Here is a 23348-nt window from a genome sequence, read left to right as displayed (position 1 = left end):
CATATATTTGATCCTGTTTACCCTCATCTACCACCCCTGTAACCACTAAACTATTGTCTGTGTTTATGAGTTTTTGTTTCGCATTTGTTTGCCTTGTTCTTTTGTTATTTTTGGTTTATATACCACATGTCAGTGAAATCATATGGTTCTCTACTTTTTCTGTCTGCCTTATTTTGCTTAGCATTATAAGCGTTTTTAGTAGCAATTTAGTATCCAAGGAATTATTCTAACGATTAGACATAAACCTTTTCTTAACAGAAATATTCCATTTCCTTAATAAGCCATTCCAGAGATAGACTGTGAATCAATTTTCAAACAGTCACTATATCTTATTTCAATAATATTTCACTACATCTAATTTCTTACTGATGAGAATTCAAAGAATTGTATAGGGTGGTCCAAATTTCAACTATTATTTCTGTTGAAGTGAACAAGCAGATGGTATCTAAATCAAGCCATCAATTTAAACTATTAATTGAAGCTCAATTTATCTTGGGGGCGTACCTGGAAAAGTATAACCAGAAAGAAAATATGTATGGGAAATGTTGATCTTTAATTTTGATTGTCTTACAAATAGTCTAAACTGAGTTGCTGTCAGCTTGCAAAGGCACGTTTTATCAAATGCTATACCATCTGGAGACCACAGCCTTTGCTCTCTGATAATACACGTTTCTCAAAAGATCTAATAATTTATTTTGAGCTTCTACAATGTTGAGGCCCTCATTTTTCCCCTGGCCGATTACAGTTTAAAGAATTAGGTTTACTCACACAAATTTCATTGCAACTATTGAATCTAGTATGTGCTATGGTACCTGTTTGTTACACTTATGAATGCCTCATGTCAAAGTACCATGAACATTTTCACCCCAGAGCTGCTTCCTATTTCACAAATATTTTGTAGTTCTTCAAGCAATTCCTTTCTGATAAGGAAAGTGGGGTAAAATAGCCCACAATGTGTGTGTGTGTGTGTATGTGTGTGTGCGCGCGCATGAGAGCGCCCATGAGATTCTGCACGCCTGCATGTACACATGCACACACCTATATATACCTATATGTGAATATCTTTTCTCTATTTCATTCAGCTGCTTGGCCGTCACAAGGTAAAACTTCTTCCAGACCTAGCTAGTGAAAAGGGACAAGACAGAAAATTTGAGAATGGAATTAGCTCTCAGAGTTGTATGCGTGTGTGTTCAGTTTTCAATGAATATTTGTACATTTGAGAAGTATTTACAAGGAAACATGAGAGAAGGACAAATTTGGGGAGGAGAAATTGGATTAGAATAAGAATAATGAATAGGTGAAGAAAGCATGCTGGGAAATAATGAACTCCAGTTTTCTGACTTCATGTTTCCCAAATACAGTGCATATTAAAATCGCTTTTTATTAAGAAGCTCAAAGGAGAAATATACTTTCTATGTGTAACTGAAGTAGTTTTATAGTTAAAGTATGATACTTCTAGAGACAAATCTACTGCACTGATTTTTTTAATAACAGTTATTCCATTTGATTCCTTAGACATATAATAAAAAAATTATACTCATACAATAATGTTTTCAAAGTAGTTTCACATATTTCTTTGAACATGAATCACATTAGTTACTAAGATGATCAAACAAATTATTCAATGCAAATCTTTTTGGTAGCTTCTCCAAGCATAGATAGAAGTATATTCTTATAGCGGGAGGAGGGGTGGTAAACAAAATAGTGAATAGAACTTGGACTTTGGCATCTTGAGCATAGGTCCCAGCTTAACCACCCCCTGTGTCTGTGATTGTAGATAGTTATTTACATTGCCTTCATCTGTAAAATGGAGATAACACCTCCTGTAACCGGATGCGTTGCCACACAGCAGCCTACCCATCTGTCTCCTCTTACCTGCCCATAAAGAAAGGAGAGTCTGTGAGACGGATCCTTTCAGGGACTTTGCTTCACTTTTGTGCTTACACCTTATGTCTCCCTGTTTGGCCCCAAAAAGATGGCTGGCTAGTCAAAGACAGGTACAACTCCCCACCGGGGCGGGGAGGGGACAAACCAAGCCAGACCAAGCCGATGTGGGGACAATCTGGGGAACTCGCGGGGTCCATAGACCTGCGGCGCACAGCCCCCTACCATCCCCCTGCTAGGAAGAGCCTCTGCCTCTGTGGCTGCATTCCTTCCCACAACCTGCAGGGGAAGTGACTCAATGATGTGCTCTCCATCTGTTCATATGCATAAAGGTTTTATCCCTTGGTGAAGCACTTATTCTGGGACTTATCATTCAGCTGCTTGCAGGCAAGGGTGATTGGCTTAAATCAGTTTCCTTTTGTAATGTATGGGATTCACAGATCTTGAGATTGACAAGCTTTACTTCTTTTACTTCCACATCTAACTAATGAAAGCCATGCATTGGCCTGATTCAGTGCTCAGTCCTTGAGACTGCAGTCCCTTGGCCCTACTTGCACTCTATTCTTGTCTACTGTCTTTCTTAACCTTGTGCAATAGGTTAAGAAACCTTTCTTAACCCTCCTTGCTCCCCACAACTCTTGTCGTGCTGGACGCGACAATGATGTTGAGTGGATTCAAATGAAATAGTGTAAGTAGCACATCAATATGGTGCCTGTCTCATAATAGGCACTTAGTGTATGATAGCAATATATGTTATGTTTAAAAATCACACAAAGTCACACAAAGTATCATATGTATGTCACATCACATTTTTAAACACATGTGTTTTAAACCTACACACATATAATTATATATTTAATGTTTAATAAAATATCTAATCATCCACATACAGCTGAAAAATTATATATAATATTGGTCTATTATGTGATTTGAACATCTTAGAATAATCTTTTATGGATGGTATAACCAGTTCATGTGTCAGTTAATATTTCCCAATTTTACATATTATGAAAAGGAGGCTTTCTTTATTAAAGAAGTCTGGAAACTATAGTAGACTGGGGCAAGATGGCCTTTAGAATCAGATGGTTTGATACCCAACTTACCAACTTAGAGGCAAAATGCACTTGGGAGTTTTGGAACATCGCTAAACCTTAGTCTTCAGCTATTAATGGGGAATATTTAATACTATTTATAACTTTTAAGGATTAAATAAGATAATGTGTGGATGGCCTTAGTACATAATATGGGCTCGATAAATATTAATTTCTTTCTCTGATGTACACAGCTGGCTTTACCTTATTTTGAAGGGAAAGCATTTCTATGAAAGTTCATGCCTAGGTATTTCCAAATGATAAACTGAATGGTGCCTTGTTAATGGTGGAAGTGAAGAAATAGGAGAGGGTCCTCTTAATTAACTTCCTAGGACAGCCACATGGGACACCCACAATAAGTATCATCCTATCACTGAAGACAGAAACACACACATCACAGAACCAATCACAGGTGAAATCTAGGACTAGCTAAGGTGGCCCAGCTGACATAATAGGAAGGCAGGGACAATTTTATTTTGCCGCATTCTCTCCAGAGAGATGGAGAGTCACAATGAGTTTTCTACTCTTTCATAAAAACAACTACTTTCTATATGTAAACATCCTAGTTTAGACAAGAGGCAGACAGCTGTGAGAGATATGTGAAGACATATTTCAGTTTTATTATCTTTTAGCCATAGACGGGTATGTTAATCCATTTCCACATACAATTCCTGTAATCACAGATTGGAAGTGAAACTTGAACTGGAAAAACTTGCCTTCAGTTGCCAAAGAGTCAAACCGGAGAGACGCAACCTCAGAAGTTAAGGATTGTGCATGGTTTTCCTTCCCAGCCTCGCTGTACATATCTCTGCCATTACACAAATGAGCTTTCTTTTTTTACCCAGGCATTCATTCAATAGTAATAATGCATACCCTTAACCCTGGCCAACTTTCTGCTTTCTGTCCAGAGCTCTGAGTTTTTAATGTTCTGCTCTCTAGGTTCTGACAGCTGTTTTTGGACTTAGTTAACCATTTCAAGTGGAAGCCAAGAAATCATTGTAGTATATCCCTCTCTATTGTCACTGCTTCTTTCTGCAAATATATCTTAGGAGTTAGACTTTGAACCTTTGTCCTACACCAAAAGAAAAAAAGGAAAAGTGTTTATATGGAAGTGATTTCATTTTAGTGTTCGTGGTTTATTGTGGAAAGCAGGTGTTTAAAAATTTTAGAATTTCTTTAACAAAATTCTAAAGAGAAAAGAAAAAAAAAAAGAAATCACAGTATTTACAGAGATAACAGAATGGCTTAGCCATGCAAAACAAATAACTTTGGTTTCTCCCCTTTCACTTTGGTTTAAATATTGACCAAGATTCAATTTTTTTCTTGCCAAATAAAACTTCAATAAATCAAAGTTTAGAGGCAAAAATAACATATTTTCTTTTCCCCGTAATATTTTACACAGCATCGAGTCTAATAGGATATTTTATGTATTTAATTCATACCAATCACTACAGGAAGCTTTTATTAAACTGAGTCACTATTGCCCAGACAGTAAATGGTTTACAAATGTACAATAATATGTTTCTAAATAATGCAGAAGTGGCAAAATATTATTCCTAATCTCCATCTGATTTTAATCTTTATTTTTCATTGCTTTCATAATTTTTCATTCCATCAATCTAAAAAAAACAAACACCAGTTTTCCTTTTCTTCCCAAAGAACACGTGTTCTATACTAGGAAATCTGATGTTCATTTTTTCCCCCTATAAAGTTATGTAAATCCTGGGACAAGAATGGCTGTGCAGTTTTCTCCCAGAAACGAGGCTTCTGCTTAAAAGAGCAAAGTTTAAAAGTCTAGTCACAAGTAGCTATTGGCTCATATCCAGTCTACTTCAAAAAGTTCCCATTTATACTACCACCCTAAAAAGTCCCTCAAGCATAAAACATGTTTATAAAGTTACAAATTTAAATGTAACTAAAGATACATAGACATTTTATTATTACACTTTTATGTACTGTTTGATAAATTATGTACCAGTTAAAAACACTAAATTATCTCAAGGTGCATTCAATATCTTAGCGTAGTTAACAAAAACACACACCAAAAAAAATATATATTCTATATTCTGTGGAAAATAACACAGCTTTGATAATGACCACTGTTAAAAATCTCCAATTCTGACTGATATCTTTTTTTAAAGGAAATATTATAATTTTAAGGCAGTGGATAACCCAAAGGATTTAACACCAATTTTTAATTACAGTGATTTACATTGTAGTCTATGAAAATGGAAATGTTATCCATGATTTTTCCAAACTGTCTCTCACACATTGATTTTTTTTTTCCTTTGACAAAAAATAATTTACTAGCAGGTGTCTCTAAAGGTAAGTGCTACCCAAATTCTGTTACTTTTTTTACAGCACAGGCAAAATTGTCAGTTTGGGAGTACCATTTTTATGTATGTGTGTCCATATGCGTGTGTGGTTTACTTCTGAGAGTCAGCTCGTGGCCCATACACAGAATCAGCTCCTCTGGTGCTTATCAGTCTGACTCTCTGCCTCCCCCTCTTGTGATAAAAAATAAAAAATCACACTTTTCATAGGGCAATGTGTGTGTCCCCAATCTTCACAAGCTGCCACCTTTGGGATTTAGGTGCTTGTAAGAAAGTTTGAGGGCATTACTGATAGCAATCAGTCAGAAATATACCTGCTCAGATTATCCATATAAACAACTGAAATAAAAACATTACATTATACATCAGATTAACAGCAACTCCCAGAACAAAGCTTACAGTGTATAAAAATAGCTACGTAAAAAATTTACATAAAAGCAAACCAAAAGGAAATCCTCAGTGCAGACATTTTACAGAAAGAAAAAAAAATCAAACCAAACACAACATATGAACTATCATCATGGCTGCCAAAACTTGTTGTTATTGTTTGTAATTTCATTTCACTGTTTGACTTGAGATAATTCTCTAAAATCCCGTGACAGCTTGGTAGAATGATCTGCTTAGTACTTGAACCATGAATTGCTGTCAATATCTTTGTATATGTCTTAAATACAATCCACGTTCATGCTTCAATTGGCCTATATAGTTTTTTCTCTGAAATGATGAAAAAAAAACATAATTTGGTAAGTTACCATAGCAATAATTTCTCACCATCAATAGATGCTTTGTACTCAAAGTGACAGGAGTTACATTATAGGAGCCTTTCATAAACCTCCATTGTCCCTGAACCCATCTGTAATCCCAGGCATTGCTATGGCCCTTCTACAAATAATTTTTTGAAATTGGTGAGTCTTTATTTTTATGAAAATTCCTTAATTCATATGAATATTATAAGTTGTTTTGGGAAAATACCTCATTCTGTTTCTCTTCAGGTTAAAAAAATGCACTTATCCCTTCAAATCACACTCTTTTGTGGGCTTTGTCTTCAAGCTCAATTTTTGTTCGAGGATTTATTCTATCCGATTTTAAAGAAAACAGAACATAAAATCTATGTTTATGAAAGATTGTGAAATAAACCCTAGAGAAGCAGGAAAAAACACACCACACAAAAACAACAACAACAAAAAAAAAACAGGTGGAAATGCTGCCTACTTGGCTTCCAATGGAAGATAGGATAGAGGAAAAAAATCCAGTTCTTACTTCTTTTACCCAATTTGAGATCCTGATTTACAGGTTTTAAAAATGTCTTATTTAAAAATATTCTATTTTTCTTTCCTGTGTGCATCCTTCCAATTACAATTCTTTCCCATGCTCCGTATCTTCTCTGTGGGATTAACTCTGGTGACCTACACAAATTGTGACTTGTAATTTACTTATAATGAATCAAAGTTTTACTGTGGTTGTTGGGGATTATAACTTTAGATGAGGAAGCCACAGTAACAGTTATTCTCAAGGACACACAAATTAATTTGTCCAAATGGCTTCTCTAGTTGGCTCATGAAAACATAAATAAAAGTAAAAGCTCCAATTATAAGTGGCAATACCATGGAAACAGACTACCTCTTTTGAAGATTGTCTTAAAAATCACTTATATTGTTATTATATATACACATATGCAATATATGTAACATTGACATATACATTATATGCATACATATATGTGCATGTACAGATACATATATACTTACACATATACTATATAATATACACACTATCTGCCAAAGTGTGTGTGTGTGTGTGTGTGTGTGTGTGTACACACACAAATTTGTTAGCCAGTTCATTAAAATGATTTGGGAGATGGCTATATAAATACTGTGACACTTTTAAGTATCTTAAATCCTTGGACTAAAATTTTTATATTTTAAAATTATTCTTATAATTGCTTTTAAAAATAAATTCGAAGTTTTAGAATCAGCTCTCATCAAACCAAACTATTAACTTATAAAATTAAGCTTCTCTGCACTCAGGAAAATTCTTGGCATTAAAATAGAAAATGCTAATTGAATGTTAAGATCTCAAAATTGATTTTAATTATTCAGACAATAATTATTTTTTGGAAGATAAGGAAACTGTCAAGATTCCATTCTTCTGAAAACACCTTTTCTGAGTTAACAAAGTTGCTTTCAAAAAGCTCTCTTCTTGTTTTAAAAGCTGCTATTATGAAGCATCTTAATGTCAAAGCTTTCCCTTTCATTGCCTAGGATGTTTCATATTTTCCTGGGAATTATTCCTATAAACTTCACACAGTCTGCTCACCTGGACAATAAGTAGAACAGTTTCTCTCTTAGGCTTCTGTTTTGTGATTGTTTTCTTCTAACTTTTTATTTTCTTCCAGATTACCAAGGTCCTTGTTTACGTGTTTTGATGCAGTCCTATAAAGGAATGAAATAAACATTATTACACACAAAAAAACGTGCGCGCGCGCGCGCGGGCACACACACACACACACACACTGTTCTTTTTTAAATTTAGGGTTCACAGTAATGTATTCTCGTAAAGCAGATGTTTTACATCTAATACAGGCAAACCACTAGGGTGAACAACTGTACATCTGTGAGCCTTGATTGGTTACAGAACGCATTCCAATGAAATCACCTTGGTAGTGAGTGGGGCTGTAGTAAATATATGCTAAGAGAAAAAGAAATCCATTGTTTGGAACACAGACTATACATACTTAATTGCATCATGTTTTGATCTGGGTTGTTTTCCGCTTCACTTTCTGGAAAGTAATTATTATCATTTGATAGTCAAAATTTTCATTCTGGGCAAATACTTTCTGCAAAAAATTTCTGAGGGAGTTTCATTAGGGCCTTTTCCTTTTTGGCATTCCCTATTACTCATCCAGGTTGAGCCAATCCCCTGTATCTTTGTTTGCGGATTCTGTTTTATTGAATAAATCAAAAGCAAGGTTAATGACAGAAGATTGGCAGCAGAAGCTAAAGCAGCTCTAATATTTTGGTTCTCAAATCGTGGACCCAGATCAGCAGTATCAGCAAACCCTTGACAGAAGTGCAAATTCTGAGGTCCAGCAATAGAACTATGGAAACAGAAACTCGGGGGATAGGGTATGCAGTGTTTGATAAACAAGACCTCCTAGTGGTTCTGCTGCATGCTAAAGTTAGAAAATCACTGCCCCAGTGGCTGACATGGTTACACATGGTTTTATGGTTACACTAGGCTCTGTCCTTTAAGAGCTGAAATCAGATTTTCTTAAGCACACAGCTAAATTTCTTCGTTTTGTGACCACTCAGGAGAAATCATAACTGCATTGCCGAAAGTATATCCTTTCTTTCCTTCCTTCTTTCCTTCCTTCCCTAACTAACTCACCTATTCATCCCTGTTGTAAGCACATCAGGGTAACCACAGCGATATGGTACTTCAAATTATTATTTCCATATAATTCCTAGTAATTCTTCTAGTTTTAAGAAAGTGTATAATCCCAGATGTGTCTCTTGGTTAAGGAAGAAGGGGTAGAAAGCCCCATTTTCCCTGAACGTATTTCCATGCTTTAAATAGAATTCTTTAACTCATTTGCTAAGAATCACAACTTTACTAGAAAGAAGGTTGTGATGGTGTATGGCACATATCCAAGTGAAATGAAGACATACAGTTCATTCAAACTAGGACATTCATTATTTTTAGCATACATTTAATTTGTAATTCAAAAATTGTTAATTTAGCTTAAACTATAGCCTTCTAAATTCATGCATAAGGCAGGAGAGCAACCTCAAACTTTGCCAACATGATTAAGTCCTATCATATGTGATAGCATTTTAAAGGAAGATATTCAAAAATGTAAATGAGACCACGTTGTAAGTTTGAATCTATGTCTTGAGTTATAAAATATTATCATATAAATATTTTCTATCTTGTACTAAAATGGTACATCACAGTGAATGACATCTTTTAACATATACATTTTCCAGGCAAATATAATAATATAGATGGTATTTCTCTCTCTCCCAATACACATACACACACACACACACACACACACACACCATCTACATTATACATTACATTATATATCACAGATGATTTAAGGGCTAGTCTCTTTAATAAGTTACTTAACTAATAGCTAATAAAGTCTTAGTAAACTCAACAGTGTAATGTGAGGCGGTGGAATAGGACGCTCTCTAAGAACTTTCTTTAAAGCTTGAACTTTCCATAAATCAATGAATCCTTTTAAAATTTGTTTTGTTGAAAAGTAATATCCATTCAATATAATGTACTTATCATAAAAGTACAATTCAATGAATTTTCAATGAATGTAACCTGTACCCAGATCAAGAAACAGAACAGTTGCAGACGCAGAAGTGCCACAGTGTGTTTCTGTCCCGTCTCCACCACCTCACAAAGGTTACCCAATCCTAAATTTTAACAGAATAGTTTTACCTGTTCTTGTAATTTGTATATAAATTTATATATACCACATGCATTCATTTTTGCCTGCCTTTTATTTAAACTCAACCTTATGTTTGTGACATTCGTGTATAAGGTTGCAGGTAGTTGTAGGTTTTCTATTCTCATTGCTGTATAGTCGGGGGAATTATTGGGTGAATAAATCATGATTTATTTATCTATTTTACTGGTGATGGACATTCTTGCTCTTTGTTCTTTCTGGGATTCCAATTATATAAGTTAGATCTTGTGTGTGTGTCCTATGTCTCTTATGCTCTTACATGTCTTATCTATTCTTTTTTCCCTCTGCGCCTCAATCTGGATGCTTTCCATAGATCTGCATTCCAGATCTCTTCTCTTGTGTTCTGCTGTGGCCAATCTGTTTTTAAATTCATCCATCAAAGACTTATTTTTTTTTTAACATTATATTTTTCAGGTCTAAAATGTCGATTTGATTTTAAAATATTTGAAATACATTTCAGTTCTCTATTCCCTTGATGTCTTTTCCTCCACTTTCAATATATTATTTATAGTTATTTTAATGTCCTTGTCTGTTAACTGCAATAGCTAAATCATGCATGGATCCTCTTGTCTACTTTTTCTGTTGATAACTGATTGCATTTTCTTGACTCTTTGCATAGTTAGTCCTTTTTATTTTGCATGACACCATGTATAAAGGAACTGTAGAGACTCCATATAATGTTATTTTCCATCAGATAAGCTTCCCACTATTCCTTCTTAAGCAGATAAAGGTGAAGAGCTGATGACTCCAATTCCACCAGGGCTTGAGCTAGGTTCAGGCTCAGGTGAAGTTTTAGTAAGACTCAGTCTTCTTCTGGTTTGCTCCTATACCTAAGACATGGCCCTCTAAAGTTCTGATTAAGATTCTGGCATGTCTCATTTTCTTCAGCCATTAAAAAGAGAGATCCAGCTCTTTTCTTCACAGAGTCCCCCACCCATCTGTCTCATGACACTTCAAGATGTGGCCAATCTCTTTTGTACTCTTGACTTGAGTATAAGCTCTGTGAGAATAAGGACCATGTTTTCTTTCTGTTTCATCCACAGCACATAATACATTGACTGAATATGGTAGGCATCCAGAAGATAATTCTTTTACTGAATTGAACTGACTGACCTACTATAAAGGTATTTTCTCTTCATTATGATTTTCTCAATAACACTTTCTTTTCTCTAGCTTAGTTTATTGTAAAAATCTATAGTATATATTACACATAACATACAAAATATGTGTTATCGGCTGTTTATGTTCATATCTATTTCCTTCTACTGTTCTTTATGATATTGGTGTTCACCAATATGAGGTCTGTACTACCCAGCTGCTTTCTTACAGGCCGGTAGATAGAGAGGATACTACACTGAATGACAGAACCTGAGTTATGTCTTACTCCAATCTTTTCAGACAAAACTGCACAAAATTATACGCATAAACATGCACCTTGATTATTCCAATAGCTCCTAACTTTATATTCCAACATAAACTACATTTTAATAAATTATAAACTATAATTTCTATAATCAGTAAGTTATTGTGGTAATCAAGGAAAGCCACATGATTCTCAAAGCCTCTTCACTTATTTTCTTTCTTTTAATCTCCTTGCCTTCTCTCACCCCTCTGATTTTTCCTCCATTGCTTTTCTCTCTGCTGATCCTGTCACTGTCTCTCTCTATCTCTTTTTGCTTTCAAACTCACTTCATTACCTACTATTCTTTGCCTCTAAAGTGAAAATTGCAACTTGTTTGGAGCCACTGGAGAGAGTGACAAATAAAAGTGTCAATGTTTTTTAGGCATATTCTAAAAAATAGTAAAAAAATAATTTAGTAATGTAATAAATAAATTTTGCAATTTTGATTTTTTTCAACCTGCTTTGACCTTCATGGGAAGGAGGAAGGTATATTAAGGTTGAGGACATAATGATTTCATAACTTTGAAATAAAGCATGGATTATTAGAAGTTCTGGTATGTGTAATGATTTCTTAAAACTTTATTTTGTTAATCCTTACTTTTGTGACCATTATAAACTCTCAGAAAAATACATAATAAACTATTTGTACTTGAGAGTGACAAAAAGAAAGTAGGAAATGAAGGGAATTTGACCTTTATACTGAGTGAGCTCTATTTTTACGTAACTTTTCCTCTGAGAGCACTTCCCAGAGACGTAGGCTAGCTAGAACAAAAGCTGGAAATCAAGGGGGGAAAATCTCATAAAGGAGAGGGCCATAAAGTGGTGAGGACCCCAAATTTGCGAGTAAAATATAATAACTTCCCTAAACTGGATGTGTACGAGAAATTTCACATAGCCTAGCAGAAAGCAGCAGCTGGGAAACCTAAGAACTTTGCATAGATTTTAGCTACTACCCACACAGGCAAACAAAGTTTGGAGTTCAGGTCATCATGCCAGAAGTTCTTGTCAAATACATCAGTCTTTCTATGAAAATCCCAGAAAAGCCAAGTAAAGACTATGTATTGATTCGCAGCATTCCCCCTAAAACAGATGTGTCACATAAAATATAAAAGTAACTTCACAAGATCAAGAAAATTCAACTAGTAATATACTTGTCTGCTACAAAAAATAATCCATATCCTTTAGAAGAAAATAACAGAAATTAGAATCTCTACAATATATCACCATCAAAAGACTAGTATACAATAAGAAAGTTACCATACATGTGAAGAATAGAAAAATGTAACACAAACTACAGAGAATGTCCTTGGATGACACAGACTTTCTAAGTAGAAGGCAAGAACTTTAAATCAGTTATGACATCACATGTTCAAAGACTTAGAGGAAAATTTGGTAACAATGAGAGAACAGATAGAAATCTCAGCACAAAAAACATAAACAATTCTCCAACTTAAAACTACAATATTAGAAATGAACAATTCATTAAATTGTCTTATCATCAGATTGGAAATGAGAGAAAAAAAGCCTCAGTAAACTTAAGGACAATAATATGACAAATTATACATTCTGCAAAAAAGAAAGACAGTAGGAAAAAATGCAGATTCTCAGTGATCTGTGGGACAATATTGAGCAGTCTAATGTATGTATAATTGGAATCCAAGTAGAAGAAGCCAAAGAGAATGGGACAGAAAATATATTTAAAGAAGAAATAACAATATTCTCAGATTTATTGATCTCCATTAACTTGCAGATCCAAAATGCTCAGCAACTTCGAAGCAGGAATGATAAAAAGAAAAACACACCAAAGTACATAATAATCAAACTAATGAAAAGCAAATATTAAGAGAAGGACATGAAATAGCCACAGAAAACTTGTTCAGGGGAACAATGACATAGATAACAACTGGTGTCTCATTAGGAAAAAAATGTATAGAGAAACATTCAGATAATTATTGAGAGATAATTCAAGATCTTTAAAATGCTGAAAGAAAAATCTCTCAAGCCAGAATTTTATATCCAACAAAAAGACCCTTTCATTAAAGGCAAAATAAAGACATATTAAATTGAATAAAAGAAAACTGAAAGAAATCATCACTAGCATACCTGTGCTAAAAGAAGGATTACAGGAAGTTTTTTGGTTGAAGGGAAATTACACTAGATGGAAACTCCGATGTTCAAGAAAGCTTATATTTATGTAGTAAAATATAAATTCTATTTAAATTTCTTTTTTACAAAACCAACCATTTAATACTATATGTTCATAAAGTATTATATGAAAGAAACATTATTTAATGTAGCCTCCTACATCCTCTTTGCTATTGTTGACATAGCCACTACAACTGCACATATTATAAACCTTACACTACAATGTTATGGAGGAGGTTAGATGAAATTATAATGGTTCAAAAGTTTTAGATTATTACACAAGTAGATGCTATAAATTAAGAGTTCTTATCGTAATCCTGGAACAACCACAATAAAATAATACAAAGAAGCCAGTATAGAAATTAAAATGTAATACTACAACTTATTTGAGTTACTTGAAAGCAGGAAAAGAGGAAGAGAAGACAACTAGAAAACAAATAGGAAGATGGCAGTCTTAAACGTTAATTATTTAATAATTAGGTTAAATGTAAGTTGGCTAAATTCTCCAAATAAAGTTAAAGATTGTTAGACTACACTAAACAAGACGACTTAACTCTATAGTAGGAGTTAGATTTTATCTGAGAGTTCCAGATAGTAAATATTTTAGGCTTGCAGCCCATATGGTTTTTGTTCCAATTCTTCAACTCTGACATTATAGTGTGAAACAACACAAACAATATGTAAAGAAATGCGTATGTCTGTGGTCCCATAAGCTTTATTTATAAAATGAGGCAGAGACTGGAAGACATAGTTTGGTCAGCCTTGCGACATGAGATACACTTTAAAAATAAAGAGCTAGATAATTGTAAATAAAAGGATAGAAAAAGGTATATATGTAAGCAGTAAGCATATGAAAGCAGTGTGGTTATATTAATATCAGGCAATATAAAATTCAACACAAGTAATATGACAGCGATAATGAGAGACATTTCGTAATTATTAATAGAATAGGTTCAAGACCTAAAAAAGTTATAATAATTGTAACTGTATACATCTAAAGAAAGAATAAAGCAAAAACTGACAGAACTAAAGGGAGAAATACAGATACACATTCTTAGAGAATTTAATAACCCTTTCTCAGTAGCTAATAGGATAAATGAACCAAAATTCAGTATGCATGATCATGAGGAAGTAGCTAGAACTAGATAGCTCTAGTACTGGATGTGTATGTTTATAACCTTTTTAATTATATGTGAAGTGATTTTATATAATTTGAAAATAAAATTAAAGATGAAAAGATTTATAAACAAACTATAATGTAACTTGACCTAATATACAGCTATAGAACAGTGTACCCATCAACCACTAAATATATATATAAATATATCTATAAATATGTATAAATATCTATAAATATGTATAAATATATATAAATATATATAAATACATATATATATTTTTTAAGTGCTCATATAGCATCCACTAGGAAATACTGTATGACTGTATGTTAGGTAAATAAATAAATAAATAAATAAAATCTCAATGCATTTCAAAAGAGTAAAGCACACAGAGTATGTTGTATTAACAAAACAGAAGAAAATAAGAAATGTTTGGAATTTAATACAGTTTTAGTTACATAACTCCAAATAAGAAACCACAAAGGAGATTTAAAAATACTTTGAACTGAAGAAATATAAAAATACAACATTCTGAAATTTATGTTAACATAGTGCTGAGATTGAAATTAAATGCTCGTGTTATAAAAGAAAGGCTAACATCCATGATCTAAAATTTTCATTTACTTTATGAAATTAGAGAAGTAAGAGCAAGTTAAACTTCAAATAACTACAAGAAAATAGAAATGATAAGAGCAAAAATAATAAAATTGAAAATAAGCAATAGTTTTTAAAATATTAAGAAAATTGACAACTCTCTAAAAAGACTGAGCAACATAAAAGAACAAAATACGAAATAACAATATGAGAAAATAAAGAGTGTTATCACTATAGAACCCACAGACAAAAAAGATAAGAGATTCCTATGAATAACTTTTCCTTTCTGCAAAATCTCAACAACTTAAGTGAAATGGATAATTTCCTTGAAATACTTACCAAAATTTATTTAAGAAGAAGCAACCTTATATCTATTAAACAATTAAAATACAAAATAAATGAGTAAACTGAATTTTATTTTAAATAATTTTTGTTTTAAAGCAAGTTCTCATAAAGAATACTCCAGGCCCATGTGGTTTCATCACCAAATTATACCAAACATTTAAGAAAGTAATGAACTCTTTCAGTAAAAGAGAAGAATGGGACTCTTTCCCATCCATTTTATTAAGTCCACATTACTCAAATGCCAAAACTTGACAGAGATATTACAAAAAAATTATACACCAATAGTTGTCATGAATTCAGTCCAAAAGAAAATTCTTAATAAAATGTTGCAAATTGTATCCATCAATATATAAAAATTATGATACATCCTAATAGAGTGAAATTCCAGGAAAACAAGACTGATTTAACATTTAATAATCAATTAATGTCATTTACCATTTTTTAAGAATAAAGAATATGAGAAAACAATATGATTATCTGTAGAAAAAATGTAGATGTAGATGAAATGTAATGTAATGTATAAAGAGCATTTGAGAAAATTCAACAATGATTTGTGATAAAAACTCTTAGTAAGCTAGGAATATTATAAATTTCTTTCACCTGTTAAAGGACATTGTGTGGTAAAGAATTTGGCCTTGCTTAAAAATAGGTCTGGCTTTTGTCCTCCTGGGAGATAACCTTTAAATAGGATTTTCTGAGTGATAGAAGTGGCCATCTTATTCATGGTGGCCTCTTGGATCACACTTGACAGTTTAGGTTGTGGACATGTCTCAGTTTAGGGCCATCAACAACCAATAGTCTTAGTCTGGTGGCCCCACCAGAAAGAACAACCATATGATTTAGGGTGCTTTTGGCCATGTGATATCTGTCCTCTGGGGAAGGGAAAAACTGAAGACTGAGTTCAAACACATGGACAATTAATCAATCATATAATGAAGGCCCAATAAAAACTCTGGACACCAAAGCTCAGGTAAGCTTCTCAGATTGTCAATACTACATGGTTTGGCCACACATCAATACAAATAGAGTGACATATCCCTGAGGACAAAGGAAACTTCACATTTGGAACCTTCCCAGACTCTGCCCTACACTTCTTTTCCCTTGACTAATTTAATGTATCCTTTCATTATAATGAAATAACTGTGAGTATAAGTTTTCAGTGAGTTCTACATTTCTAGAAAATTATCAAAACTGAAGGTAGTTTTGAGAAATCCCCGAACTTGAGTTTGTATCATTGTAACAGAGGTGAGGGTGTTCTTATGTGGATTCTTCACTCTAACTTTGTATTTGGACCCTAACTCCTTTGGGGTCAGAAATCTTGGACAGACTTGGAAGCCTGGAGGACTGTGCCCTTAACCTTATAGTTTGACTAACCCCAGGTAGGCACACACACACACACACACACACACACATATATATATATATATATAAAGTTAACATCAAATATAATGTGAAATACTGAATAATTCCTTCTCTAAGATTGGGAACATGTAAAGATGTCTGCTCTCAACATTTCTTTTCAACATTGTATTGTAAGTCTCTATGAGTGTAATAAAGCAAGAAAAAGAAATAAAAGGCATCTAGAATGGAAGGGAAGATGTAAAATTATTTCTATTTGCAGATGAAATAACTATTTATATAGAAATAGTAAGGAATTCACAAAACAACTAATAGAACTAAGATATTTTGGAAGATGTTGTATACATTTCAAAAAAAACAATCATTTTCACATACTACTATAACAATTGAAAAATAAAAATTACAAAACAATTGATTTTTAACAGCTGCAAAATAATAAACTATAAGACGTCAAATATCTGCATTAAAAGTTACAAAATACTACTAAGAAAAAAATTAAGTAAATGGAGAAATATATGATAATCATGGATGGGAAGACTAAACATTTTTAAGATTTCAAATCTACCCAAGTTATCTATAAATTTAAACTAATCATAATCCCCAAAGCTTTTTAAAAAATGGTAGAAATTAAAAAGTTGCTAGAATTTATTTGGAAATACAAAGAAACAAGACTGCTAACACAAGCAGAATATCAAAGTTGAAGGACTCACATTATTATTATTATTATTATTTTATTATTATTATTATTATTAAAAATGTGCCAAGGCCAAAAGAGTCTTTTGAGCAAATGGTGCTAAAGCAAAAACAAACAAACAAACCACCTTTGTCATGGACCACACACAAAATCTTATATGTATCGAATCCTTAAGTATAAAAGTTAAAACTATGTATTTCCTAGAAAAAGACACAGACAAACATATTTGTCACTTTGGGATAAGCAAAGATTTTGTAGAGTGGACATAAAAGGCACTAAACATTGTAGGAAAAAGTTGTAAGTTGTTTTCATCAAAATGAAAACCTGCTCATCGAAAGAGCACTAAGAAAAGGAAAAATCAAACCACAGTCTAGGACAAATTGACAATATATCTGTGATAAAGAATTTTATGTGGAACATGCAAAGAACTGTTACAAATCAATTACAAAAGAACAAATACCAATAAAATCATAGGCAAAGATGTGAATAGTCATTGCACAGAAAAAGATGGACCTTAAAAACATTAGGTCTCAGGGAAATGCGAGGTAAAACCAAAATTAGATCTATTTCACACCTCCTAGGACGACTAAAATTAAACAGAATGACAACACCAAATTTAGGCAAGGATCTGGAAGAACTGAAACTCTCATAACACTGCTGGTGGGAATTGCAAATAGGACACATACTTTGGAAAGCTGTCTGGCAATTTCTCATGAATAAATACCTACCCTATGACCCAGCAATTCCATTTCTAAGGTATTTACCTAAGAGAATGAAAACATATGCCCACCAAAATATTTGCATAAGAATGTTGATTTTAGCCGTATAATAACTTAAACTGGAAACCATGCAAATGTCTATAAACAATAGAATAGATTGTGATATAGTCTAAAAATAGAACCCTACACAGCAATTAAAAATAATGAAATTATTAATACATGTACCTCAGAAATATTATGTTAAATGAAAGAAGCCAGACACAAAGGAGTACATTCTGTGTAATTCAACTTACATGAGGCTCAAGATTTAGGCAAATCTTGGTGATAAAAATCAGCACACTGGCTGCCTTTGAGAACAGGGTTGGTGAGTTTAGGCAGGAAGGGAGCCCAAGGGAAGTTTCTGGGGGGAGGGAATGCTCTATGTTACGATTTGAAGTAATGGTTACAAACGAATCTGCATTTATCAAAACAGATGTAATTGCACATTTAACATAAACAAATATGATCTGAATACTATAAAAGCATTATACAGAGATAAGCATGGTCCTCTTGGCCAGGGATTGAAAGAATCAGGCAAAAAGTGCAACGAAAAAATGGATACCATTTCCATTGCTCATTATAAGTACTTCCTAGTTGGATTTATGTGTCTAGGAATGGTGAGTAGTTTCTGTGATTTCATCAAGTTGTGTCAAATAGAAGAAGGAGGAATTGAGAGGGCGGGAGTGATGAGAATTCTCTCTGGAAGTAGTGGTACTCGGGTAAATCACCTATCTTCCCGCATATCAGTAAGGGTGAAAACTATTACTGCTCACAATCTGAATTACAAAACAGAGGTCATTAAGAGCAACATTAAATATATTTGTAGAATATACTTGTAGAATAAGAGGTGGGTCACTTCAAGCCAATTATATTTCTTATTTTAAAGTTTACAAAACCAAACCATAAGAAATGGTAAATGAAAAGCAAAACTCTTTTTGAATCTCACTCTCCAGAATAATAACTGCTAACACACTTAAAATGCCTCAAGGTGTCAAGCACTGTTCTAAGTACTGTACAGATATTAAATTATTGTAGCCTTAGGATATCTCTATTCTACATTGAGACTAATAAACTTATTTGCAGTCTCACACAGTTAGTAAGGAGCAAAGCCAGGAATGAAATTTCAGCAGCGTGGCTCCAGCATCCATGCACTAAGTTACTCAGTTATACAAATATGCTAAACGTTAATCACTGTGAAATGTACTAAACAGAAATAAAAATAGTGTTGCTGGTGGAGGTGGGGACATTCATTGAGTGTATATATATGTGACTTAAATACATTTTATTATGAATTTCTCCATTTTGGTTACTGAGAATCTGCTCTCCCTAGCAGGTAAAACAAGCAAACAAACAAACAAACAAACAAACAAACAAACACCTTTAATACTATTCTGATTACTTTTGACGTGGTGTGGTAAAAATAAATATAATTTTATGGATATGTCTTTTTTAATTTTGGAAAGATTCATATACGTGAATTACAGAGGTTAGGAATCCATCGATGACTGGAAGAAAACAAAAACTTATGTAAGTCATTTTTCTTAGCAAAATGTTTTCAGTCAAGTGGTTTGAGGAACAAGCTTAGGCATTTATAACAAATGAGTGCTTAGGTAAAAATACAAATTATTATGTATTATATTTTATCTTGGTGATAAAAATCAGCATACTGGTTTTTGTCACGAAGGTTATTGGTCTTAACCTTTCTTTAGCAGTCAACATTTTGTAACCTTAAATATGAGAGAAAATTTAATTCAGAGAATCACAGTAAATTAATGGTGGGAGTAGCCCCAGACTAGGGGTGACTCTAGTCTAAGCTCTAAATGAGGTAGAGAGAAAAGGTCAGTGGGCCACATTCTCACGTGTCAAGTCTGAGTGGAAAGGCCCTGGCCAAACGCCTCCTCTGAATCATGCTTGCTTATCTACAAACGGGGAGTAACAGGATGTATTCACAGGGCTGGTGTGAGGATACGTGTAACAGTATAAGGGAAAGTTCATAGCATGCAACAGGGACTCACCAACTCAAAGGTGAGGCATGGAGCTGTTCAAAACCAGGTAGCTATGAAGTAGCACAAAGAAGTTAAACCTCGTCTCAACTCCTCATCTGTGTTATTTCTATAAATGCAGTGCCTATTAAGGGCTCAAGGTACTTTTAAGTAACTTTTTGGAATATTCTTTAACTTTTATTGTGAGATTTCCCCAAATATTATAAAGTTATTTCGAGATCTCCTTCCAAGGAGTCAGGGAACTAATCTGGTGGCATCTCTTTAGTGTGCTTTTATTTTTAACACTTCAAAGTTGCTAAGAGACTAGATTTTAAATGTTCTTACCACAAAATGAAATGAAATTACTTCACGTGATGGAGGTGTTAGCTAACGATGCAGTGGTGATCATATTGCAATATATAAATCTGTCGAATCAACCCATTGGTGTACACCTTAAACTTATTCAATGTTGTATGTTCATTATTTCTCAATTAAAAATTATTTATTTGTGTATTTATTTATTTTTAAAGTTTATGGGGGTGGCAATTGTTAGAAAAGTTACACAGATTTCAGGTGTACAATTCTGTAATACATTATCTATGTATCACATTGTGTGTTCACCACACAGATTCAGTTCTATTTCCATCACCATATAGTTGAAAAACAAACAAACAAACAAAAACTTAGTGGGGGACAAAGGAGGTAGGAAAAGTGAAGGGGATAAGAGTGACAGGCATAACCAATATATCACAGTCTTGGGATGTATTACCATTTGAAAAGATATATGAAATATTAGAATTAAGTATTTAAAAAACAAAAATAATACTCAAAATAATTCACACATGAAAGAAATCATAGGTTTTAGGTATTCCAAATGCAGGAATTTGTAAAACAAATTTGAATACTCAGAGGCTGCATTAGAAATCATTAATACTTTCTAGTTTGAGGTGCATTTTCTGTGATTTTTAATTTACAGTGTGCCTCGGACACACCACGGAAGGTCGCCATAACTATGGGGATTTAAGACTGGGACCCTGGCATTGCCACTTCCAGCAAACTGGACACTGATTCCTGTACAGAGAATTAGTGTCACATCCAAGAGAATAGTTATTTTTCTTCTTCCCTGGTCACAACTATCTGTAGAATGAGTTTCCTCTTGGGCCAAGCGTAATAAAGAGTTAGAGAAGAGAGGAGGGCACTTCCCTGCATTTCAGGAAGACCGATGTCTGCAATTTCTGGATTTAAAAAAGGAAATGAACAAGAAGAAATAGTTGATCTTATTACAACTTTCACATTTATAGCCTTAGAATTTCTAAGGTTCTCCAAAGAAACTCTCCTCTTAATTAGGGAATCCTTCTTTCCTCTGTAAGAAACAGAAAATGGCCTTTTCATCTAGGCCAAAAACAAATCTGGGGACCATCCATTTAAAAGACCGAGAGATCAAAATAAACATAACGATATTGAATATGTGTGAAAACAGGATATCACCTGCATGCTTCAGCACCATGGTGGGGAGTGTATCCATAAAATGGGTAATGTTGAGACAGCACACAGCCTGGCCCATGGGCAAGTGCTCAGGGAACAGGATTTCCCTTCAACTTTGAAGAGATAATTAAAACGAACACTCGACATTAAAAAAAAAAAAAATGAAATGCCTATATACAGGTGGCTGGAAGAGATTAAAAAAATTGAAAACATTATATTCTGATACAAGCATTTTCCTCTGGAAATGTGTCAGGTCACACTTGGTAGGAGAGGGGGGAGCTGTGGTGGTTCTTCCCTCTGAGTGGCAAACGACCTTGTGGTTGAATGGATGGGACCCCACCATTTCTACATTATCTAATTTCCCCTCTAGTCCACTCTATCATTTATGGTTTGAGAGAATAATAGGAAATTTTATTTTCTTCTTTCTTCTGGCTACCTGCCAGGCTATGGGCAGGTAAAGAGAAAGGACCCAAAGCTTGGATTAGCCTGACTTCTTATAAAGGGGAGAGACCACATCAGCCCTGAACTTTGGGGCACACCGTTCCATCCCTAGCACTATATTAAATACCAGCAGGACACCAAAGTCAGAGATGAAATTTTAATTCCAAAGAAATCCTGGTGAGGCAGCACAATATATTTGAAAATATATGAAATATGGAATACCTACTACCTGTATTATCTTGGGCAGGGTAATCTCACTGAGGCTTAGATGCTATGAAACAGGGTTAATTGCATGTACCCCATTAAATTGTTAAGGATTTCAGTAAAAGAACAAAAAAGAGAAAAATAGAGGAGGACTCGCTGGGGCTTGTGTAGCGATGTATGAGGAAAGTCATTCAAAATGTGCTATGAAGGATCCTCCAGCACTATCTGTTCCATTAATGCAGTCGGAGTACATATTTGATTTTAGAGTGAGTATTGATTGGAAATAGAATTCAGTTAAAATCAACCTTCTTGCATGACCCTGTTCCATATATCAAGAGATACTGATGAGAAGGGTTCCAGAAAGGCTTCATACAACATTGTGTCTTGAGGTGTCAATGTTAGAATAGGCAAGTCCTCTTCTGTCCTTCCACCAAATTTAGAACTGTCTGTTTTTTTTTTTCCTGAGCCATTATTGAAATAACGTGGCATCACATAAAAACAGAACTAATAGGGTATTTGTGATTTTTAGATTTCCAGATTGCCTATATATTACACAATAATTTTCATGAAAATAGTTATGAGTTCCATAGTTGCAACAGATAAATCTTTTGGTAAGTTTCCAATATTCAGACAATGTGCGTTTTGCGATTACAAAAGTCTGGTTAATGCTTACTCCCAGTTTGGCGAGAAGAAGAATGGTGGCCAGGGGTCTCTTAAATACAACAAACCTGGAAATTATGGTTTTAATAAACCTCTGAATAAGTCTGTGGCTACATCATGCTGCCTTTACATTTTTCCTTTCTCTTTTGCTCTTTTAATTTTTCATTAGTTCTTGTACTATAAGATATACAGGAGAGGATTTGGAACTCAAATAGTAACATTTAACTTCCTCAGAGCTGAAAACCATGTTCAGAGTAGAGGATGAAGAGAAAAAAAGTAATTATTAAGTTATCTCTGGTTCTTGAATGTTTTCCTGCCTGTTAAACAATTAGACATGGAATGGGCTTAGTCAGTTAATGCCTTTTGCCTG

General features: G+C 33.8%; 1 protein-coding gene across 4 annotated transcripts in view; it reads right to left on the bottom strand.

The window, feature by feature from the left end:
* Window positions 1-7624: 7624 nt before the first annotated feature.
* ALCAM (activated leukocyte cell adhesion molecule) overlaps window positions 7625-23348 on the bottom strand; it is a 191760-nt gene continuing 176036 nt past the window's right edge. For all 4 annotated transcript variants that reach the window (XM_081066689.1, XM_081066690.1, XM_081066688.1 and 1 more), the window contains one exon: window positions 7625-7740. In XM_081066689.1, the coding sequence (XP_080922815.1) occupies window positions 7653-7740 (88 nt within the window). In that variant the 3' untranslated portion in view covers window positions 7625-7652. The remainder of the gene's footprint in view (window positions 7741-23348) is intronic.

The sequence above is a fragment of the Rhinolophus hipposideros genome (genome assembly GCF_964194185.1).
Source record: "Rhinolophus hipposideros genome assembly, chromosome: 2".
In the NCBI taxonomy this organism is placed as follows: Eukaryota; Metazoa; Chordata; class Mammalia; order Chiroptera; family Rhinolophidae; genus Rhinolophus; species Rhinolophus hipposideros.
The sequence above is the reverse complement of the archived record's forward strand: the minus strand, read 5'-3'. Positions and strand labels throughout refer to the sequence as shown.